Genomic DNA, 23,614 nt, shown 5'->3' on the forward strand with positions numbered 1-23,614 from the left:
GTAAGAGTTGCGAGTTTGTGTCAAACACAAACACTCTATTTACTTATAATAGACATCTCTCGTTCTGACAAGTTCAAAATTTGCCGATTTTTTTAGCCCGGTTTTTCATTATCTAATTAATTTGTGATTAAACTTAATCTGACGTTTCACCCAATGGGCGTCATCATCCATCATCATTGGATGATTGTAGATGGTGATTGGATAAGATATCAGGTTAAGACTGACCACAAGTTAATCAGATGATGAAAAATCGGACCTTTAATCGGCACATAGTCTGCGCGCGTCCGAATGGACGATGCCGACTATACGTATCCCCACCGTTGTCGACGGTTGCGAGAGCCAGGCAAGGTGGATAGAAGTGGATCTGCCCATGCGGATCTGCCCACTGTGGCAACTGGCAGGCGCGGCGGCGGGAATGACTCGCGGCTTCTCGTTCCGTAAGTTGAACCTGCTCTGTCGAAATGTAAACATCGCGGGGCGCGTCACGTCATCGGCTCGTAAGTGAGTACGTCATGTGACGTAATCGTACAGAATGTAATTAAATTATGGGCGGCTATAACTTCATCTCTCTCTCTCTCTCTTTTTCTCGCTCGCTCGCAATATATAGGGCATTTGTATACATTATGGACAAGAATGTTTCTCACATCGGTCATCACGGTTCTTGAAGTACTTTCGATGGATTGTTAACAAATTATTTCTAACAAAAAGTTTATTAATTTCTAATAAAGAATATTAATTGCATAAGAGAAATTTCAAATTTGTTCATTTTTTAATATAACAAATTAAAGTCAAATTATTTTTAATGGGACAATTTATTATTGAAAAGAATGAATTAAACTTTATGTTGCGAAAGGTGGTATACAGTTTAAATATTTAGTTTTATAAATACATGTACTTGATGTGAAAACAACATCGAATAAACGTACTTGTCCCTTATGTATGTTTCGATTTCTCTTTAAGTATTTCAATGACTACTATTTCTATTATGTATGTTTCTGTATGTATACTTCAATGCGATTATGTTTATGTTTTTCGCTTTTAGATATTAATGACGGATTCGTGGATTATGTTACAAATGTTAATTAAATTACCTTGAGATCGAATAATTAAAACGATACATAATGCTAGATCGATAAATTCGTTTTTTTTTATGTTCTAAAAGAATGTCGAAAGAAAAATACATTGTTTTGTTAAAAAGAAAAACATAATTTAATTTCGATTTTTTATTAAAAAATGAACTAGTTAATAATTTTTTTAATGTCCAATGTCTTTATTAGAAATCAATTATTAATCCAGCGGAAGTATCTCAAAAATATGGTGACGCGCAAAACACTTTGTATTCTTTAGAGATATGCTCGTTTTTACTTCGTTTTGAATAAAAATCACGAAAAAAAGGTTAAAACGTAGTTTTCATTTGTGTACTTATTTTTTACTTATTCATTTACGAATTCGTCATCATGACAAATAAGTTCAAAATACGTTAAAAGTAATTATTAAATTAGTTTCTAATTACCAAAAAACGTAACTAAGATATGGATGGAAAGGAAGGAACGAAGTACAAGTAATGCGAATTACTCGCTAATTCTAAAAGTAATTATGTAGGACACTTAAGCTGCAATGGTGTTGTGCTAAAATATTAAAACCTTTTGCAGGAATGCTCATTATATGCTTGAGCGCTCTATGTAATTATATATTTTAATAAATTCAGCAAAATTATTTTCAGATCTATAATATATCTAGTTAAACTTTTACGTGGATTTTCAACAAAATTATTCTTTCCGTGTACATATACTTGCTCGATACGTCCTAATATTTTCTTCTGTGTAATATGGTAATTACACTTAAGCCACTATAAGCATCAATGCTCGGAAGAGGTCAAATTCCCGATTATTAGTGGTTATTAGCTCGACGGAAACAGTCTATTCTGACGCAATCTAAACCGTAGAGAGAGAGAGAGAGAGAGAGGGGGGGGGGGGAATTGCTTGTGTCAAAACAGTTCCAATTACATATTGTGTATGCCACAATGACTATGATTTCGAACCGGTTTGACGCGCACCTGTCGATGTGTTCCGGGCGTGGACGTGTCCGGAAAGCTCCTCGGAGAATCCAGGATAATTCAATTGTAGTCTCTCCTCCGCCGTCCGGAAATCCATTTTAACGCGATAAATCGGTTATATCGATCGGTTGGTGCCTTAGCAGGCCCTCCGTGTGCCTCGCGCCCGACGTCGCCGTGTCGCGCGCGCTTCGCCTCATTTTTCATTCTTTCATTTTTATTATTCGCCCGTCCCGAGCGTTGCCGTGCGCACTTACAGATGCACGTTGGATTCACTGGACGGCTTTTAATCGAGATCCATTGTTGTTAAATTCTATATTTTGCGATTTTACAAGCACTTAAAAGACTGAATGTAAAATAAGGAAAGAAAAAGTATATACCTGTTGTACATTAAGTTGACCACGGTAACAATATTAAGCTTTAAATCTTTTTAGTCAATAGTCACATATTATATTTGGATGAACATCTGTCAGCTCTTTGGAGTGATATTGAATTACACTCAAATGAAATAATTAATAAATCTCAAACGATTAAATTTTTTATGTTATATTTGCAAATTTGAATTATACTTATTAAAATATATATGCTTTTTCATATGAGTTGTTTCATTTTAGTTCCTTGAAATTAATTAGTGCCTTTTAATATAAATTAAATGTGTCTTACAGAGACCCAGTGTGTCGCAGTATTCAGTAATGGTATTACAGATTTTGATGACAGCTCCGGTTAATAATATCTTCGGGATTCAAAATTAAAATTCTTTGAGGAAGGTTTGTTTGAGATTAGAGCCGCAAGAGGCTATGATTTGATCTGTTTGTTTCTCCAAAACTTTTTTCGAGGGATCCTTATTAATAGAGAAATTCCGGTCACATCTGTAACATTTCTGTAACGGGAGAAAAAAATCAGGGTCAAGGGCCAAAAAAGATAAACGTATATCTAACGAGAGACACCTGTTTCGCTCTTCCAAGCTTGGTGCCGAAGTGTTCACGCGCGGAGAATACATGAGGTAGCAAAAATGTTTAGGATGTATAGCGGCGGCGCGACCATAAATGCAGAGCCGTGCGAACAGCAAGCTCATCCATTCGTACCCTTCTACGGTGTGCCGCCAATGCCGCACGACGGTCACTCTAATAGAAGTCTCACACATCCAAATCACCCCCTGCTGCGCGCGGGGGAGAAAGAGAGAGACATGTAATATACCGCGGGGGCAATGGCATCGCGTACGCCGTACGCGATATGGCGAGGCACACCGTAATCTGTTGTTATGGTAACGCGGCGGCCACCACATAAGTCGCTTTTCTTTCTCCATTGTTTATTGACTCGCCCATCTTTCTCTCGCATCTCCCCTTTTTCACTCCTACGCGTTTAATGATCAATTATGTACGTACAACATTATACTATATAATATTACTTGCCGCGACAAAACTTGCGGCGATGCCTGCACTTGTATACCATTCTCGAGCACAGTCATACTAGATGCAAATTATACCAGAGAGGAAAAATGCTCGTACTTATTATAATTTAAGTTTAATTTATATTAGTCATTATTTATACCAACTATATATTTTTTCAAATAAAATTTTGATATAAATATTATGTGTAGGATGATATTAAGTGTTGCTAAAGCTTTGAAAGTATACCGATTATCAGATATTTTTATAATGTATCAGTTTTCATAGATCCGAGTGAGAGATTAACGAAATAATGGCGATTTTCCAATTTCTAATTGTCCTCGAATGAAAGAGATAATTGACTGTGTTAAATTGAGTATGTTACAAGCTTTGGTAAGTAAGTCCAGAAACTTCAAACTGTTTGGTTTGCTTTGCGAGAAGTAGATGAACTCTACTTCAAGGATGTGCCTGCAATCGATAGTGCGCATAAGAACCCGCTATTGGAATCCTCAGATTCTTTCGGGTTTTGATCATCTGCGTGTTTCTTAGAGCGAGTATAAATACAATTCTCGTTCGTTCTTCCTTATAAGAGCTTTTCGCGATTTCAAAGACAATTTAATGATGATTTCCGTTCCTTCCTTATTTACTTTTCATTCAATGTTTTAAAACTCTTCCTCCGTGTTAAGGAACGATTTTGCTCTGCAAGTATCTAAAAATGTAGTTAGATTTGAAACTAATTTTGTTTGAATGATCAAAAAGTAATTATGTAAAACATTCAAGCTAACTACTAAAATGTTAAAACTTTTTGCAGTATCAAAATTATTTTGATGGTTGAAAAAACAAAATTATATTTTCACATTTGTACCTACATGGAAAGGACGATTTTGCTGAAGTATCTAAAAGTTCAGCTAAATGCAGATGAAAATAATTTTATTGGATTATCATAATAGCACATAATGATGCTCATGTCGGTTTGTTAAAATGTCAATTTTTTTGCAGCGTTATTCATCATGCTTGAGATTTTTATGTAATTATTGTGGTAGTTGAATAAAATTATTTTCAGATCTGTATCTATTGCTACATTTTTAGATATCTTTCATAAAATCGATCTTCCCGTTTAAATTTTTAAATACTTGAGCAAAACTATTCTTCTTTTTGTGTACGATTGAAGAAAGTGCGTTCGACGTTACGTATCTATAATAATATCTTTGGAATCGACAATCGACGTGCACGAATTACGTGCTTGCATATCATTATCCTTTTTTTTTTTTTACGAGGAAAACGGCGAAGGCAATCTGTTCTAGTGTGTAATTTCCGAAAAGTCTCGATTCCGCTTATTTCGATGTCGTGCGATTTATTTCACTCAACACGCGCGTAATTCGACGAGGAATGCGCGAAAGCAGGAAGACGAGACGGAAGAGAGAGAGGGACTATACGACTGTAATAATAATCTTCGGTCATACCTTCCCGTTCTTTCAAATGACCGTCTCCTCTCCCATCTTGCAGCCATGCTAAAAACCGCATTCCGATCGTCGAGACTGCCCTACGTTTTTTAAATACTTCTCTCTCTCTCTCTCTCTCTCTCTCTCTCTCTCTCTTTCTCTCGATGTCATTCCTGTTGCACCTGCTTGCACGCGAGATGCATCTGCTCCCTTGACGTTGCATTTCATATACTATATCTGATCATTCTGATCGAAGGAGCTTTCGTGCGCGCCACGCGCGACGTCCTGCCGCGCTGCGTCATGGGAAAACGAGAAATAAAAGAAATTGCAGATAGGGTGGTCGCCGGTGAGAGAGAAAGCATGACAATCTGTAGCAGACGATAATTATCCTCGGCGAACGCGACGAAGAGATCTTACGACCAGAGATGTTCCGTGAAGTCTTGCGTGTTATTCCGTGAGAATATAAAATAACACAATTAACGCGTGCGTCGTATGGCGTGGAATAAACGGAGGGGACAGTTTTCGATCAGATCGCAACTTAATTCGTGAATTTTAAACGGTACATTATATCCGCGTGTATCGCGTATAATTTTATTAGTTTTATATTGTTTCTCCCTCAGATTTATAACGGTCTTAGGAAAATTGCTTACCAACTCATTCTACTCCTATTCTTAGTTCATAATGAAACATAGGGAAGTATCCGCCTCCGATTTTTATAAGTTTTTATTATGTTGTAGTCTAGATCAAAATAAGGGATACATTTTTTTTATAACGATAAACAATTTTTTTGTTAAAAAGTTTTCTTGTCAGAGAAAAACGTAGCGACGACAATTATAAGATGAGTAACAGCTGTACAAATTTATATGTAGAATAAATTCACATACTCGAATAAATTATTTTATAGTTATTGCGCAATATACAGTTTTTTCAATTATGTACAATTTGAATTCTGCATACACTGTAAAAAATAAAATGTTAATTTTAACTCAAAGGCGTTGAGTGGATTTTCTGAGACATTAAAATTAACATTTTTGTGTTAACATTTTTGCATGTCTCAGAAAATCCACTCAACGCCTTTGAGTTAAAATTAACATTTTATTTTTTACAGTGTATAAATGTTGTATATTTATCATATAGTTAAGAGGAACTAGAGATAATAGACTAAATAGAATATATAGCCTAATTGAATGTTAAAAGTTTATTCTTTCCTTGTAGTTAAAGATGTCCCAACTTGTATAATTACAACTAAACGGTATATTATTCCGGCCTTTTACTTTTAAACGAAAATGTCATTGCGATCGAGCGGTTTAATCAGTCTATGAGGCAATTCGCACTACAGTTCGAGCACGGAAATCAACAGAGTTCCTCGTGGTATAATCAGGAAGCTATTAGGTATATCAGATAGAGTCGAAGTTCGTTCGTTCGGTCGTTCATACAGCCCTTTTTTTACCCCGACAAGCTTCACCCATCCGGATCGGGAATTATAACGAAAGACAATCGATTATATAACTAAACAATTGTGAACATATGAAAGGGGGCCGCGGATAATGACACAAATGGAGATATTTTCCACTACGTTGACTGTGATACTTATCTTCCATTGAGACACGCAACGAAGAATAAAAAATCACGTAGAATAAAAATTTAAAATTTAAATGTGTGACACAAGAAATTTCGGCTCTACAATGGAACGTATAATTTACGAACGGAAAAAAATTGACTGATAATTTTTACATTTTTTTACTTTTCTTGTATAATATGTACATATACATATACATGTGTATTACGTTTCGCATAATGGGATCGACTATCGGAAAATTATGCAATTATCACGCATCAGAAAATTATTGTTTTACCTTTAATTTAAATATAAAATTTTTTATTTGAATTTTTAATCAAGAATTTTTAATTTGGATTTACATTTTATCTTTTTATTCTTCGAAAATAGCTGTTATCGAAAAAATATTTTTGAAAAAAAGCATTTTTAGGTTAGTTCTTCTTCTTCGTCAGCAAAAATCGAAATGATATTCTGCAAAAGACATACAATTACCTCTTTATGTATTGTGCGTATACGTACACTGACAATGAGAGAAAAACTGTTTCATATTATATTATGACTATACTATAGTATTAGTGATAATAACTATAATTATAATTCTTTTCGGTTATGTTCTTTTTCTTGTTGTTAATATACACACACACACACACATATCGATTAATAGAACCATACACTGAAAAAAAATGGACGTAATTTTACATGGAAGTAACATATTTATAACCGGAAAATTTTCTAAATATAACTAGAAATTTCCTTTTCTAATTTTTTTAAAATAAAAATACATATAACGGTGATAAAATATAATATATGTGAATGTACTAGTTTTATGTAAAAATATCTTGTAGTTTTAAATTTCAGCGGTATTTTTACAACACATAAATGAAAAAAAAAAAAAAAAACAGTTTCATGCGAAATTACAAAAAAAAAGTAAAATTTTACATTTATTCTGTAATTTTACATTTATTGTATAATTTTACATTTATTGTGTGATTATTGTAGCCAATTAGAATCTGTACTCGGCGCGAGCGCACCGAGAAAGGCGCCCGCGCCGCCGCGGATGTTGAATAGAATTTTTTATATACAAAATGGAATCTCGTAAATACATATTGTATGTAAAATTAATATAAATTTATAATTTTCCGTGTGAGCTGGAATATTACATGATTATGTTGGGTCGGAAAAAAGTCAGCATAATTATATAATTCACACCAATATTTTTTTTAGTGTACATACTCATATAGTTAATTATCACTAAGCTATAGAGTAGTCATAATCATAGTTATATAGTAATACATAATTATAGTCATTAGTACTAAACAGTTTTTCTTTCAGTGTATATATCTATTTTTTTTAGTAATATTTATGATGCCGCGTGTACCTGATCGTTACACACTTTTTCGATACATCAGATGTAATAAGGTGAATATACGTGGTAAACATTTACACGATCATGAATAAAGTCCATATTTTCGTTCGGCTCTTTGTTTCAGCATCACATTAAGTATAATTTATTCTTTAACTGTCAACTTGCTTTAGTATTGCTATATTTTATTTAGATTGAAACATTGTAAAATCTTGGTGTGTGTGAAGCTGGCGCTTTGCAAGTAATGAAAAAGTACAAAAATGAAAATTACGTTTTGTCTTCTTTTGCGTTTTCATTAAAACGAGTATACATATATCTACAGGATTTTTTTCTCGCAATTAGTTTATCGATCCCCTACACGCTCCCGAAATTTTGACATTTAAATTCCAAACAGCCCGTGTAGTACCGAGGAATCATGAATCTTAGAAGCAAAGGGTTTACATACTTGATTTACGAATATGCGTTACATGAAGCCATTCGTAGGCAACGTAGCGCAACGTGACATCGTGTGATACGTACGTGTGTTGATTACATGTTATACGATGATTCGCCGTCATTGTATCGTGAGAGCAACAGCGTTGTAACAGTAACTCCTTTACTCTCCACTTACACACCCTTGCGAATATCGTAATATTCGTGAGAACTTTTCGTGAGGTTGAATCTGCTTTTCCTCTTATGCGAAGGGAGCGTCGCCTTAAGTTTTTACATCCGATTAAATTTGATATATAAATACCTTTTTTTGCTTCAACATCATCGCGATAGCTTGATCAATTTTCCTTTCGGAGCACATTCCAAGGACTTAATAGCTAGAATCATTTATCGAAACAAGAGATACACGCTGCGGGATATCTATTTTTACAAAAAGAAAAACACTCGTATAGTCTCCATTGTTTTTTTATTCTGTAAAGATTTTTATCACATAGAATATGAGAAAGCGAGATAACATAAATTAGACGATCCCACCGTATCTGACCTCTCTAGCTCTCGTCCCTCGACTGAAGAACGTGAAATTTCCACTTTCTCGTTCCTTCGCGCGCTGTTAAATCGCGTATTATCAATTTAAATACGTCTATCTCATTTAATCCATATTCGGTTACCTTGACGCTTGCGTAAATTATGCCTGCAATTGGGCAGTCGCGTGATTTTTTATCGATTCCAAAGGCCGTGCCGAGTGGTTGCGCTCGTTGTTGGTGAAAGTGCGCGTTAGGCAGCAACTTCGTCGAGAGAGACTTTTCGTGCCTCGGAAATACATGAATGAACGCGTATACGCGTGTCACGCAACATGTACCGTTGCTCGGTTGAAGACCGAGGACGGTACGCTTGTTTCAAGGGTCCCAGAAGATAATCTGCAGCGAGTTAGAAATCGCTTTTTTACGAGAGAACCCGGACGGTGCCACATTAACGACGAGAAGATCGAGAAAATCGAATGGATGAAGCGTTCCTTGAGATGTGCCTCCAAAACGAAAACTGATCGAACTGCGATATGTACTTGTATTATATATTAGATATAGTAATACTGAGACAGAAGAAGCGAATATTGATGATAGTTATCGAAAATCTTGCAAAATGTAGGCTTTTCTTTGCGGAACCTGGTAACTCAGCTTCTACAGGAATGCTAGAGTAATGGTCAAGGTCTCATTTTAAAGGAAAAGTTTCAGACTTTAAAATGTATGTAATGACATTTTTCAGCTTACTCGTGCGCTTTGCCCGTGGAAAGTTGGAAAGTCGTGAAATTTTCAGAATTTTAACACGACCTGTTTCTGGTCTTCGCGGAAAAAAACCATTCGATGGGACGGCAAATATCATGTTAATTCTGTTTCAAAGTAGAAGTTTCATCCTTTAAGACGCACCCAGAAAAATTATCCTGCGATCTCTGGAAGCGGAGGTACAATTTCTTAAAGACAAAATTTGCAGGTTTTAAAGTAATCCTCTAATTGTTGTGCGTGTAGTTTTCTAATAGTAATTTGTGAATTGAGGTTTAATTGAGTTACAATACTGGCATTATCGTCACTATATATACATAAAGGCCAGGTGTTCCATTTTTCGATAAATTGTACTCGTTAGATAAATCTGGCAATCCGCGTATGTGATTAGGTAATCTTGATACTTACCTAACAGAAATTACTGGAAGGTGGAACAACCGGCCCACAAAAAGGTGTATCACTTAGAGATCGGACGATCACTTACCGATCGGATTTATACATCATGTGTGAGAGCACGCGCGTAACTTTCAAACGTTACAAAGTATTGATTAGAAAAATATTTTATATTACAGTGTATATAGTTGGCACTGAAAATAACTAAATATACATATATTTCTTAATAGAATTAAATGTAAATATAATTATTGTTATTAATATTATAAAATACAGTGATAACCATATTATGATAGCATAATATATGATGTTATTTAAATTAAGGTATACCATGTATAATTATAGTTACAAATATACCAAAACCTTTTCTCTTAATATAGAATCATATCTCCTAATTACGTTTCTAGCACGGTTATAGTTGCTAATGAAAAAATATTTTGTTTATACTTATATTAATACGAGATTGACAATGAAAATCAATCTCATTGCTCACCGCGGATGATTTATTTCTATAGAGCTTTCACTCGCCGTGAGATTCACTTTCTTCTCGTGAGGACTCGCGAGTCCAGGATGATCCATCGAGAAGTGAATTCCTTTGCGGATAAAGTTCCCATATAATAAGAGTCTGATCAATGTGCGTGAAGTTAGCACCGCCATTTTGGAAAAAAAATAAAATGACATTTGTGCTGAATTGTGCTAAATTTGTGCTACATTGTGCCGCAAGCATTAATGACATAACTCAAAAAACAAAGCGTTAAATTGAAAAAAAAAGAAACATTTTTTTCGCCAGCACCGCCATTTTGTTTAATCGGCAAAATAAACATTGTGCTGAGTTGTGCTCGATTTGTGCTACATTGTGCCGCAAAGATTTCAGCCGTTCTTTCATAACACCAAAAGTTATGACTAAAAATAGTTTTTCTCTCCGTGTTCGGTTTTTTGCCCATAAATCGGGTTTGTATCGATACAGTATATCTGAGTTGTGCTATCGTAGCTCAACTCAGCACAACCATTATATTCGCCGGTACAGCGATATTAAGGGTACTTTACTCTTGATTGCGATCCATTGCGCAAGGCTTTTGTTCAAAATTCGGGTTTGTAGTGCATCCATATGATCCTTAATATCGATGTGCCGGCGAATATAATGGTTGTGCTGAGTTGTGCTACGCTAGCACAACTCAGATATACAGTATCGATCACATGGAGGCATTATAAACCCGAATTTTGAACAAAAAAGCATTGCGCGAAGGGTCGCGCTCAAGAGTAAAGTACCTATCCTTAATATCGCTGTACCGGTGAATATAATGGTTGTGCTGAGTTGTGCTACGATAGCACAACTCAGATATACTGTGATATATCGATCACTACAAACCCGATTATGGCAGAAATTTATGGGCACAAAACCGAACACGGAGGGAAAAACTATTTTTAGTTATAACTTTTGGTGTTATGAAAGAACGGCTGCAATCTTTGCGGCACAATGTAGCACAAATCTAGCACAATTCAGCACAAATTTTATTTTATTTTTTTTTCAAAATGGCGGTGCTAACTTCACGCACATGTCTGAACATCGTCGTTGTCCAGCATCAAAAGCTTACAGCCATAAAGCATGAAATGTTTAAATACTATTAAAACAGATACAAACTAAATACTTGTTAGTAATAACAATAAGAAGGACTATACGAGTCAAAACAATTTAGTTTAATAAAATAATAGAATATTTATATATAACAAACGTTACGACACCGATCGGGTCGTTATCCATGTTAAATAAAAATTAAAAAGCTGGTAAATCTTGAGAGTTGTTTATATGCGTACGCAAAATCTTGCGCAGTCTTCTATTAAGATGTTGCGTCGCTATTGTTATTAGATCCCTGATTATATCGACGAACATTATAGCAGGAAAGTTATTGAAATCTCAGTTGCGAATTCGTCGCGTTGCGTTCCATAGTACCTTGCTGATCCGCCCGGAACACACGGTGAGCCCGCGCGCGTCGCGTACATTCTCGGAGAGAGACAAGGCCGTTTTTGCTCGGAGAATGTATGTATAATGAAACGTTTCAGTTTTTCCAACGCTCGATCGCCAGGACGTGCTTGTGCACGCGATAATATGTATAAATGCAACTATATAATGTATCCACAACGCCATTAGCGATGGTCGCATTAGCATGCACGCGGACGGGATAGGTTCGCCTTGAGATATCTCCGTGACGTGGTTTGCGAGCGCGGGGCGAAATGTTAAACACGTGCGCGATACCTATTCGCGGTGCGTCGCCGTCGCGTGTCTGCGGCGTGCGTAGCGCCTATTACAAGATGAGTTCCGGATTTGTCGCATCGCACCTTCAGTTATTGTTCGATCGAAAAAGAGGGAGAACATGAAAATCGTTGAAAGCCACCAGCAACAGAATTCTGTAGCTCGTTGTGCAACGTTACATATGTATTTATAATGACAATATATTACGCAGATATTTTGTATAGTAAAAAAGCTACGCAGCTGTCGTTATGAACATACGACAGCTTCGTAACGAGTTACAGACTACAAACCCTGGTGATATAAAAATCATTCCAGATGCACTGAAAAAAAAAGAACGATGATTATAATTACTATAATTTAAATGTATGTAGTAATTTATAATCATCTTCAATGCCAACTACGTATTTTTTAATAGAACTGTAAATACAATTATTATTACCATAGCAATAATAATTATAAAAATGAAGTGCCTAATTATTTTTACCATGCAATTATAGTCATAATTACCAAATACGTCTCTCCCAAAAAGAAAGGAATGACGTATTCTGTATCTTACACATGTCGCTTCTTTCTTCTTCAAATGTTGAATGTTACGGAAACCGCGGCGCTTTAGACGGAAACCAAAAAGAAAAAACAATAAGACGTCGGAAGTTAAAAGTGTTGTATGTATTCACTTTTGAAAGTTGATACGACACGATGATTATGACAGAAGTGCACTTGGTCGTGCTGTTCTTCATATTATAATACCGTCTATTATTTAAGAAAAAATTGGAACCGCAAATTTGGAGCGCTATTAAAAAGGTAACGATTTATTATTGGAAGAGAGAAGTAACGTTTATCTTTACAGACTTTAAATTCATTTTTGACGAATTTGATTAACTTTTACTTGTTATTCAACATTGTTATATGACTTATATGTATTAACTTTTACCATATATTCAAGATTTTAATGACTGCGTTCTTATTGCTAGATGATATTTTCTATTAATTTGGGTATATTTTCTTATTTATTAACATTGAGAATAACCTAAGTTTGTTTTATTTCTGTGTATTTGAATTATACGATTTATTAAACGCGTTGTATTACTCACTGCACTCAATACCCAGTTTTAGCTGTCGTAGTGAGTCTTTATTTAAAAAAATTTTAGCTCTATATGTATCTCTCGATATATTGAGTGATATATACATATATATCTCTTTTTCTCTCGAGTACATTGAAATAAATTAGTAGCTTAATTCGTGCTTTATATAATATCATAATTTGCATTCGTTGGAATAGGTTTATGAAATATGTCGAGCATTCTCTTTCCTCCCCACTCCCTTTGGTAAATTAGTAAACAGCTGTAAGCCTTTTTATCGATTCTCGTCAAATAATATTACACATGATGTTTATTTCACTGGAAATCTGGGACACGCGTAGATCGAACTGTTATCGAAGGGCAATCAAGAAACGAGCATATTTCGATGCATGTCGCGTTCGTACGAGAAATCTAATTTATTTCGACATGCAGGGAAAAATTTTTTGCGATATCTCTGGCGAATATTGTAATTGCGAAGGAGGAGATGGGGTGACGTCGAGAAAAACGACGCCGTGAGTAAAGGAAGATAGTTCGCGTTTATGTTAGTGAGGTCAACGCGAAGGCAAGTTTTTACGGTTTGCTATGTAGGGAGAAAGAGCCTCTGGAACGATTCGGGCTCGGTCCCGCGCTGCAGCGCAGCGCAGCAGCGATGACCCACTGACCTGGAACCCTGGCATCTCGCGCTATCAGTTGATCCAATTTTCCCGCGTGTCGTTGACTCGTTCTTGCGTCAGGACGCGCTGTAGGGATGCGTTCGTCCCTGGTAGTCATCGATTTCTAGGGATGGGAGCTGCGCCCCGGTGAACCGCCCGCCGGAGCTAAAATCACGCGTTCTCAATTCCCCTGGCTCTCTAAAATCTCACGTACGTCTCTCTCTTTCTCCCTCCCATCCTCCTCTCTTTTTTCCTATCTTTCTTTTGACTCCGCGATTCGCCATAACTTTTCCCGAGTGTACCACGTTTGTCGCGTCGAGGATTGTGGAGGCGATGAGGTCGCGGAAACTACGCGGGATCCTCCCGCTGGACCAGCAGCAGCAGCGGCGGCGGCGGCGGCGGCGGCGGCGGTGGCGGCGGCAACAGCAGCAGTATAGCAGTAGCTCGCAGTCGATACCGCTGCTGCGTCGAGGACGTCGAGGAAACGTGAGACGCGCGCGACGGACAGGGGAGGATAAACCGATCTCTCGTAGCATAGAGAGTAATGAGAACCGTGCTCTGGATATTCGATATCGGGTCGCTTGATCAAGCCTCTCCCGCGGTTCCGCGTTACTGATCTTCGCTCAACTCGCGCACAACCGAACTTGAAGTAGAGACAGTCATAAGTGACTCTGATACTTATCAGACGCGAAATGAAGACGTTTACTCGTCCTATTCGTTTATTCGTGAAATTTATCCTGAGAGCAAGTTTGCAGTGATACAAGAAAGGGGGAAAGGATATTACGCACAAGTGTCGAAAGCGTGGTAAGATAAATACGAAGGAGAGGATAAGCATGGAAAATAATAGTACTATAATAATAGTAATAAAAGGGCAGAATATCGCAGATAGGATAGAAACGCAATGCGATTGTGGAATTATAATGAATATTGAATCTCGAATAGATTTAATTTAGAGACACTAAAAAAGAATCTCTTTCATAATGCAGCGATATATATCTAATAATAATATTACATCGTTGCATTTGGAGAAAGGAGCATAATTATGAAAGTGACAGCTATATAAATTTTTTGGTAATTATTTACAATAGTCTTTTCCAAATTTTAATGTTTTTTTCTTCCTGTATCTCGATAAAAATATTTATCGCGACTTTAACAGTAATAACACATTTTTTAACCTCCGGTTGGTCATCACCGTTAGAGTCGCAACAAAGATTTTTGTCAAGGTTGTAAGAAAAAAAAACAAAATTCAGAAAAGTAAATAATTATACAAATTTCGTATATAGAATTATGTTACATAGTTAAATAAAGTATTTTATTGCAACTATGAATCTCAAACTACGTGTAGTTGATATTTAGGTACATTAATTCTTTTACATAAGACTTGTACTATTACTTTCATAATTACTACCATTAGGTTTTTTGTGTATATAATGATATATAGATACAATATATTCGTGCACTTAAAAAAAACAGAAATATTGTAAAAATGTCTCTAGAAGATGGAATCCCTAGATTTCATCGTTTATTGTTTTAATTTCCGACATATTGTTGAAATAATGCGCGCAATAAGTGATATCGATATTATCTACAATAACGATTCTCACAAGGAACGAAAAGATCTCGGGGAGCACTTTGACCTGCCAAGGAGTCACGATCGTTGTAAATCAGTCAAGAACGTTTTCACATTGTCGGAATCGTTTTAATTTACGTGTCAATGTCTACAAAGAAAATAACATCCTGATTGATCCGATCCTTCCTGATGTTCTAATTCGGACAATTCTCTTTGCTTTGTTTTCCGCCTACGCCACGTGACGATACGCTCACGTTTGCACGCTCGCCTACATTAATTAACCAGTCGTTGCAGGACATTTAACTGTCACAAAATCAGCTTTGTATCGAAGTACACTTCGAGTGCAACGACGTGTAAACATTTTGTATTTTGAACACAAAAAATGGACCAAACTAATTTGTACTCTTAATAACATTTTTATTTGTTGTTCTATTTTTTTTTTTAAATAATGTTCCAAAGGAAGATTAAGTTAGCGGAACAAAATATACATAGAATAAAACCTATCGACGTAAAAATAACGTAGGAATTTGTTGCTTATTTGTTGTTGTTGAAATATGCAAGTTACGAATTTGTTGCCTGTAAAATAGGTATAATTAACAACAAAAAACCTCAGCGTTTTAGCGCAAAAAGGATTTGTTGCTTGATATTTAGAATATTTTTTTAAGAAAATATTTAGAAAATTTACTCTTATTCGATTCTAGTAAGTTGAGATTTTTTGTTGTTAATTAAGTCTATTTTGCAAGCAACGAATTCGTAATTTGCATATTTCAACAGCAACAAATGAGCAACAAATTCCTACGTTATTTTTACGTCGATTAGCTTTATTTTGTGTATCTATATTGTTCCGCTAACTTAATCTTCCTTTAGCGAAACATTATTTTAAAAAAAAACTAATAAAGCAACAATTTTTTTCTTTGGCAACTTGTTAGCAACAAATGAGCAACAAATAAAAATGTTATTTAAAATCGATTCTGCTCACTTTGTTCCGCTAATATATAAGATATCTTTTTTTCGCATCTTGTTATTAGTCGCGCTTTAATAGCGCGTCAAGCTCCAATAAAATTTGCGAATTCTTTTATCTATTTTTATTATTTTTCTTTCTCTTCTTCGTTATACTTCAAAAATGTGTTATTAATATAAAGATATTTTATTAGTTGTCATAAATTTTTAATTAAATTGTATGTTTATAAGACGTTTTGAATTTGACGAGCCATTTATTTCATAAATGTTCCTGAATTAATTTGAAATTCTTTTTTTCTCTACGTAGAATGTTGAGAGAAATCATTATTTCGTTAATTTGTTACGTTAAATATCATTGTTTAATTTATAATATTATAATAAGAACATTTAATATATTTAAGATATTCTTTTCTATTTGTCTTTATCTAATTTCTATATAATTTGTCGAAATAAAAGAAAATTTTTTGAAGTTACAACAAAAATAGGCATATTTTTCAAAAGTTTTGACTTGTTTAAAATTTAGCTTTTAAAAAACTTTAAATTTTAGTTGCTAAAAACTTAAAAATGAGTCAATTTTTCGATGTTTATATTAGAGAATGTACATATTAGAGAAAAATTAACTCCAAATTGTGTGATCCGTAAATTGTGTGACCCGTAAATAGAAAATTACTTGATGCAAAGTATCCTGTATATATAATTAATAAACATTATGATTATGTTGCAGGTATTGTTGAGAAATAAGAACCGAAAATGAGTTGCATGGCGCGATGCGCCAAGTACTTTCTCTGCTTCTTCAACTTTATTTTATTCGTAAGTATACAACAAGTATATTTTCACTAATTAAAATTGAAACGTGCATTTCTTATGTTTGCCAATCGTATAAGTTTATCAGTATTGCAATTAGTAACAATTCAGCGTAAACTTCTCGCAAATTTTCACTGTGAAATTATCGAAACATTTCTCACTCATTTTGTATACGTTTAATTTAACCAATTACATGCGTAGTATTAAGAGACAGGAAGAATTTAATTAATCGAAGAAATACGCAAATTTTCTCATTGTCAGTGAAGTGTACTACACGAAATCTTTTCTCATAAAATAATCTCTCGATTTATACCATTAAAGCTCCTGGTTCAGATATATTAGGATATCACAGGAAAGAATAAGATTGTTTCCCAAGTACCGTTGTGCTCGATAACACAAATTAACGAAATGTGTCGAAAGCCTCTTTGATTATCTTCCATCAGCCAGTGCAAATGTATGTGTAATGTTCAATTCATATATTATTTATTTCTCAAAGCATCTTGTAATCGAGTCGATATCAAGATTTAAGTAGTGTGTAATTCTTTTGTATCAGAAAGAGAATTTTCGATACATTTCATAAATCTAATCTGTTGAACACGAGTGACGGGTACGCGAGAGAATTGATCTATTTTAGTTTATACTTGTAGAAAATTCACTCTCATTGCTTCTCGGACGTCACAATCTAAAGTGAATATACGATTTTGCTGAAGTAAAATAGAAATTTAGATGGATACAGATTTGAAAATAAAATTTGTTGTCATTAAAATAATTATGTATAGAAAATTCAAACATAAATTTACGCAAGCAACGTTGTAAGAAGGTTTGATATTCTACCAACTAGCTGTTGAGCGTTCTACTATGCGTATCAAGGATTTCTTTGAAGAAAAAGAGTTATCAATTTTGTTATCACATAAATAGTAATTTTTTGCGTTAATGAGTTATTTTTTTTATTTTAAAGCTTGGAATATATCTCGTTCTTGATTTTTAATGGGAAAAATGCAATATTAAGTGAATCTCTCAGTTCCTCGCTGGATATGTCTATGCATTATACATAATTATTTTAATGTGCAACAAATTATTCTCAGATCTGTATCTAACTACAGATTAATTTTTTCAATATTTCTGCAAAATCGTTATTTTTATGTAGGAACAAAGAGCAATTTTAAAGAAGGCTGTCGAATTATCGCAGACAATCTCGCATGAAACAAAACTTGCAGGAAAAGCGTCATACAAAGTGAAATTTTTTTTACAAAAATCGCAGACAGGAATCGCGCGCCTGCCTCGCCATCGAAGCATGATGAGCGTTAAGGCCCTCTCTGTCTTCTTTGGTAGCCTTGAGGTCCACGAAGCAGAACGGAAACCTATACATTAAAGCCTCGTGTTTTTTTTTACAGATCACCGGAGGAGCATCATTGATTGTCGGTTTCTGGCTTATCGCAGACAAACAATCGTTCATCAATCTCATCTCGAAACTCGATCAGTCCAATATGTTGGTAAGATAAAAACAGATTAATTACGTAAATCCACATTATAGCGACGTTATTGGACAAAGAATGGGAAGGGAAGGGAAGCGGAGCCAGATTGCACGCACATGTCCCCAGATATTTTTTCTACCTTATTTTTCGAGGAAGTCATTAATTGACATTGCGCGCGACCACTTGCTCGCGTGATCGTGGTGGACAAGTGGCGAATTGGCCAAGTACCAAATATCCAATGAAACGAGCACTTTGTACAAACGCTGCAAAGAACGGTGTTTCCATGGCGCACACAACGACGTGCAGCGAAGTTTGATAAATTTAACTTTCAAGTCGATCTTAATTCCTACCATCGCGAGTTGGAACAAAAGCAGGATACTTTCGATACTTTAAACGAGCTGGACAATTCCCGGTGAAAATACCGGTTTGCAAACGAGTTCCGCTGTGTTAAAGTCCTGCCGTAGCCCACGAACATTTCCCGCTGCTTTGTTAAATACACGTCGATTCTCGTCATTGAATTCTAATAAATTTTAAACAGGAGATATTTATTTAACACGACATCTTAGAAGTCGTATCGATAGTTCTAGGATGAAATATTGTCTCCGCATGAAAGCGATCGACTCTTGTTAGACCTTTTATGTTGAATTTCATTTAGAGTTGCTATATCAACGTTTTCAAAACTAGGACTACTTACAGGCCAGTAATCCCGAACATTTCGCTTGCAAGCTCGGACGTATATGCGTGTAAATTAGTAAAATAGGTCAGAACAGTTAATAATTAATTATTTCATAACTATAATAATTACTTATTAGCATTTACAATTATACCAAAAAACAATTTGGCTGGAAAGTTCATGAATACGAAATGTTTTTATTTAAAATAGAAAATTTTATCATAGATTTAGGATTGTATCTACGTGCGTTTTCAGTAGTATTTCTAGAATATTAATAAAATATATAATTAAAAATATAAAATATGTAATAAAATATATAAATATATAAAATGTATTAAAGAATTCACATTAATAAAAAATAGCTTACACTACGGGTTTTTACCTTACAATTGCACATCATAAATGAGTCAAAAATTACATATTAATATTAATTGAACCTACATGGCTATTGTAGATTTGGAATAATAATATTCCCACACAGAGTAGCGCGAGAAGAGTCAAAGTAAAATATTTAAAAGAGACACTTTAAAAAAGAGAATGGTATCTGAGGAGAGAGGAGTAGAGGACAAATGGCGCAACCATTCTATAGTCCTATTTGGAATAATTTTTTATAACGTTTCAATTGAAATATTTTTAAATTTGGGTGATATCGTTTTCTGTTAAAACATAAGTAATTATAATTGCGCTTTTTGTTTCAGTTCTATAATATCTACATAGGTTGCCGATTTTATTGTTGTTTCTCGAGGTTTATTGATGAAATAATTTCATGGCAAACGTCTTGTTCCCTCTGCGTTAGAGATACATTAGAAGAAAAATGACTTGCTCGTATCCTTATACAGAGTCGGCTAGTTATACTGCGAGTTTCTCTTGCGTAATCGTGCTAATTACGTCGTAAGTTGTTTGTTAAGCAATTAACGATAGGTATAACGGGGAAGTTCGAGGAACCAAACTGGATTTGTTATTAATTTTTGTGCAATTACCATATTTATTCATATCAATAGAAATACTCTTTTTTTTATACGTTTAATTTGTAACACTTATATTTAAAAAAATGCATCCTTCGACGCATACATAAGAAGTATAACTTCCTCTTACCTCTGACAAATGTTTTCGTTAACATTGAACAATTATTTAATGCGGTTTGCATTAACATGCCTATATTGTACGAACACGTACGAAATGCAGATTTGTAACGAGAAACGCATGACGCATATTATATCGTGCCATTGTTTCTAACGCATGAATGTCGGTGTCACTATCGCATGTACGTGATTTTTCTATTACCTATATGTTACCACGTCGTCGAATCGATAATGTCAACGCACGTATTCTTCCTTCAGATTTTCATGTTAACGCTAACATTTGCGTAAGAAGTTTTTTCGGACACTCTTAAAAATAAAATCCAACATTTTAATGTAATTTCTTTTATTTTATATTTATTTTATATTTAGCAATATAACTACAACAGTTTGATCTTTTTGACTCTAAAATAATATTTTATAGTCAAAAATTTTATAATTTAAATATCTGTTACAAATTGATGTATTGATGCTTAGAAAAAACTTACTATTTTTTCTTAATAAAAATCTCTTTTTAACTTTTTATTATCATATATATATTTGGGGGTTTTGTTATTTAATTTTTCAAGCGTATTTGATATTTTTTGTTAAGAACTTCTTTGGAGGCACTGCTAGAGTTGTGATACACTCTGCGGATCCACTTTTTCTATCCGTTTATCATTTACTGAGATTTTTTGATGAAAAAAGTAAATTTTTTTTTATTTTATTAAAATAATAAAATTTGGCTAAAATAAAAATACGAAAAAACATTTTATTTTGTTTTTAATGCTGTCCGTGGAGAATTTTTGAACGGTAATGTGTAAATTCGTTGAAAAATTTACCGAATAAACGTTCAATTCTCCAAAAGCTTTGACAAAGCTTTGAAGTCTAAGTGGAATACAGAAACTAGATCAGCTTAAAGATAAACATCCATTTCTTTTGGAAGGGTGCCAAACGTACGATAGAAGAGTTAACGAAGATAATTTGCTAGGGATAATGTTTTAAAATTTTAGATGATTTGTTTGGTTTAATTACTGATTTATATTTTTCAATTTTAATAAAAATTTGTTATTTAAAAAATATGCGCACGCGTAAAAACTGTTAATGTCTTGCGATCAAAATAAGATACGCTATGAAATTACTTAGAGCATATTATGCAATTAAATCGACAAATTTCAAAGTTACATGCGTTTTATTTTATTGACATTTAAATTAATAATCCTGTTATTTTTATTTTTTTTTCTAATACGTATGAATCTGATGGAGAACTAAATTTTTTGCAAGTGGTACTTCATTCGTAGAAATTTAGTTAGACATTATTTTGAAAGAATTTACGAGAAATTATTTATAGCACGTGGAGTAACATATACCACTACGCTATAGACTTTTTTTAACTTGACTCTATAAAGTACACGAGAGAGAAGGGGCACAAAAAGAGTGATTTACCTTAAAGGCCGCAGTTAATGAGAACAATAGAGAATGGAAGTTGCTGCTTCCTTCGAATAATTGCTACTGCAAAGCTATTTCCTTCCTCCACGCCTTCGGTTGCCTTTTATCGACATCACGACACGTGTTTACATACATATACACGACATACATATAAAGGATGATTTTGCTCAAATATATAATAATTTAGCTAGGTACAAATCTGAAAATAATTTTGTTGGAGCATCAAAATAATTAATATATTAATAATATTAATATAAAGGAGAGTGGTCTAATTTGGACTTATTTGCAGTTTTTATTCTCTATGAGTCGTAAATAAAGTCCAATCATAAAACCAATGATGCCGTTCGAAAGATCATTTAATTTCCTTCATTTTTGCTTGAAACCATTTTGACATATCTTTTACCTGTGTCGAACTATAATGGAAAATGTATAAAATGCGTTTTCCAGTCCGATTTGGAACTATGAGTTCTGAATTTGAGAAAACATACTCCCCTATACAGTGGCTGCCAAAAATTTTTGGTATTTTTATAAAAATCTTTACAAATATTGTAAGTGTCTAGTATACTACTTTATTGAGAAACTTAATATGTTCTAGTATTTAAAATATATCGTGTCTTTAAGTTGATTATATAATATCAAAAATCTTATGAACTTCTAATTTAAATTGAAAAACAATTTGACAAAAATTATCGAAAATTATTGTATATATTGTTCAGAAACTTTTAGCAATTACTATGTAGATATATATAAATTAATTATATATTAATAGTATGTATACAAGTTATTATTTTTTTGCCAAAAAAGATAACGAGAATCAACGGACCCGATGCGTGATGTACAACGTGGGTACAGTACAGTAACGTTACAGACAGGAGAACGAGAAACGTAATTATCGGTACTTGGTCGCTGATGAGATGATTGGTTGTCACATTAGCGCAACGCGTGGGAGGATCGGGGTGCTCCATCACGGATTCGTGGTTTGCTCGCATATTATGTAGGTACACGCAAGGGGCCGAAGCTCCTCGAATGATTTTACACGGCGAAATCGACGCAGTTCGCTTCGTTTGCTGAATATTCAGCATCTCGGATATTGCGAAATCTCTTGCCTGAAATCTTTTTATATTTACATCGTTCGCGTTTGTATGCTCCCCGGTGACGGAGCTAGACAGCGGAACGCTACGGAAAAGTAAAAGTGCCGCTTTCGTTTTACGAGTTTCGCGCAGCGAAAGGGTAACGCGTGTTTTCCTGTGATAAAGCGACATTATAATTAGAACAGTCATTCATACAAAAATTTTATGTCGTAATATTTAGGTATCCGTTATAAAATGAAATATCACGAAAATGGACGTGGAAATGACTTACTAAAATTAATCCTTAACGTCACGGAAAATAATATAAATTACGATGATTTATTTAGTTGCCGCTATAAATATCATTACGTTAAAATAATGTTGCATCGTATATTCAACGAATTCGTTCTAGTTTCTCGAAGCGATTTGCAAATGATAAACACATATCAGGAATAACATATAATAAAATAAAAATAAAATCGTAGTATTGATTTGTGTGAAGAAATTACTGTTGCATCGACTGTTGCATTATTAGCAAAGGCTAGGCGACGCTTAGAAAGTCTCCTCTAATCACTCTAATCACTTGAACGGATATCACTTGTGTAGCGTTATACGCTAGCATCTCTTAGAAACTTCTCGCGAATATGATTCAATTTGCAAATTATGTGGGTT

The 23,614-nt window shown here is 34.3% G+C and overlaps 1 protein-coding gene across 2 annotated transcripts in view; it reads left to right on the forward strand.

Annotated features, from left to right (window-relative positions):
* The window catches only part of Tsp66E (Tetraspanin 66E), a 42,302-nt gene that overhangs the window by 3,248 nt on the left and 15,440 nt on the right, over positions 1-23,614 (forward strand). For both annotated transcript variants that reach the window (XM_018548113.1, XM_018548112.1), the window contains exons 2-3: positions 17,138-17,223; positions 18,612-18,710. In XM_018548113.1, coding sequence (XP_018403615.1) covers positions 17,164-17,223; positions 18,612-18,710 — 159 coding nt within the window. In that variant the 5' untranslated portion in view covers positions 17,138-17,163. The remainder of the gene's footprint in view (positions 1-17,137; positions 17,224-18,611; positions 18,711-23,614) is intronic.

This window comes from Cyphomyrmex costatus, unplaced genomic scaffold, assembly GCF_001594065.2.
Source record: "Cyphomyrmex costatus isolate MS0001 unplaced genomic scaffold, Ccosl1.0 scaffold70, whole genome shotgun sequence".
In the NCBI taxonomy this organism is placed as follows: domain Eukaryota; kingdom Metazoa; phylum Arthropoda; class Insecta; order Hymenoptera; family Formicidae; genus Cyphomyrmex; species Cyphomyrmex costatus.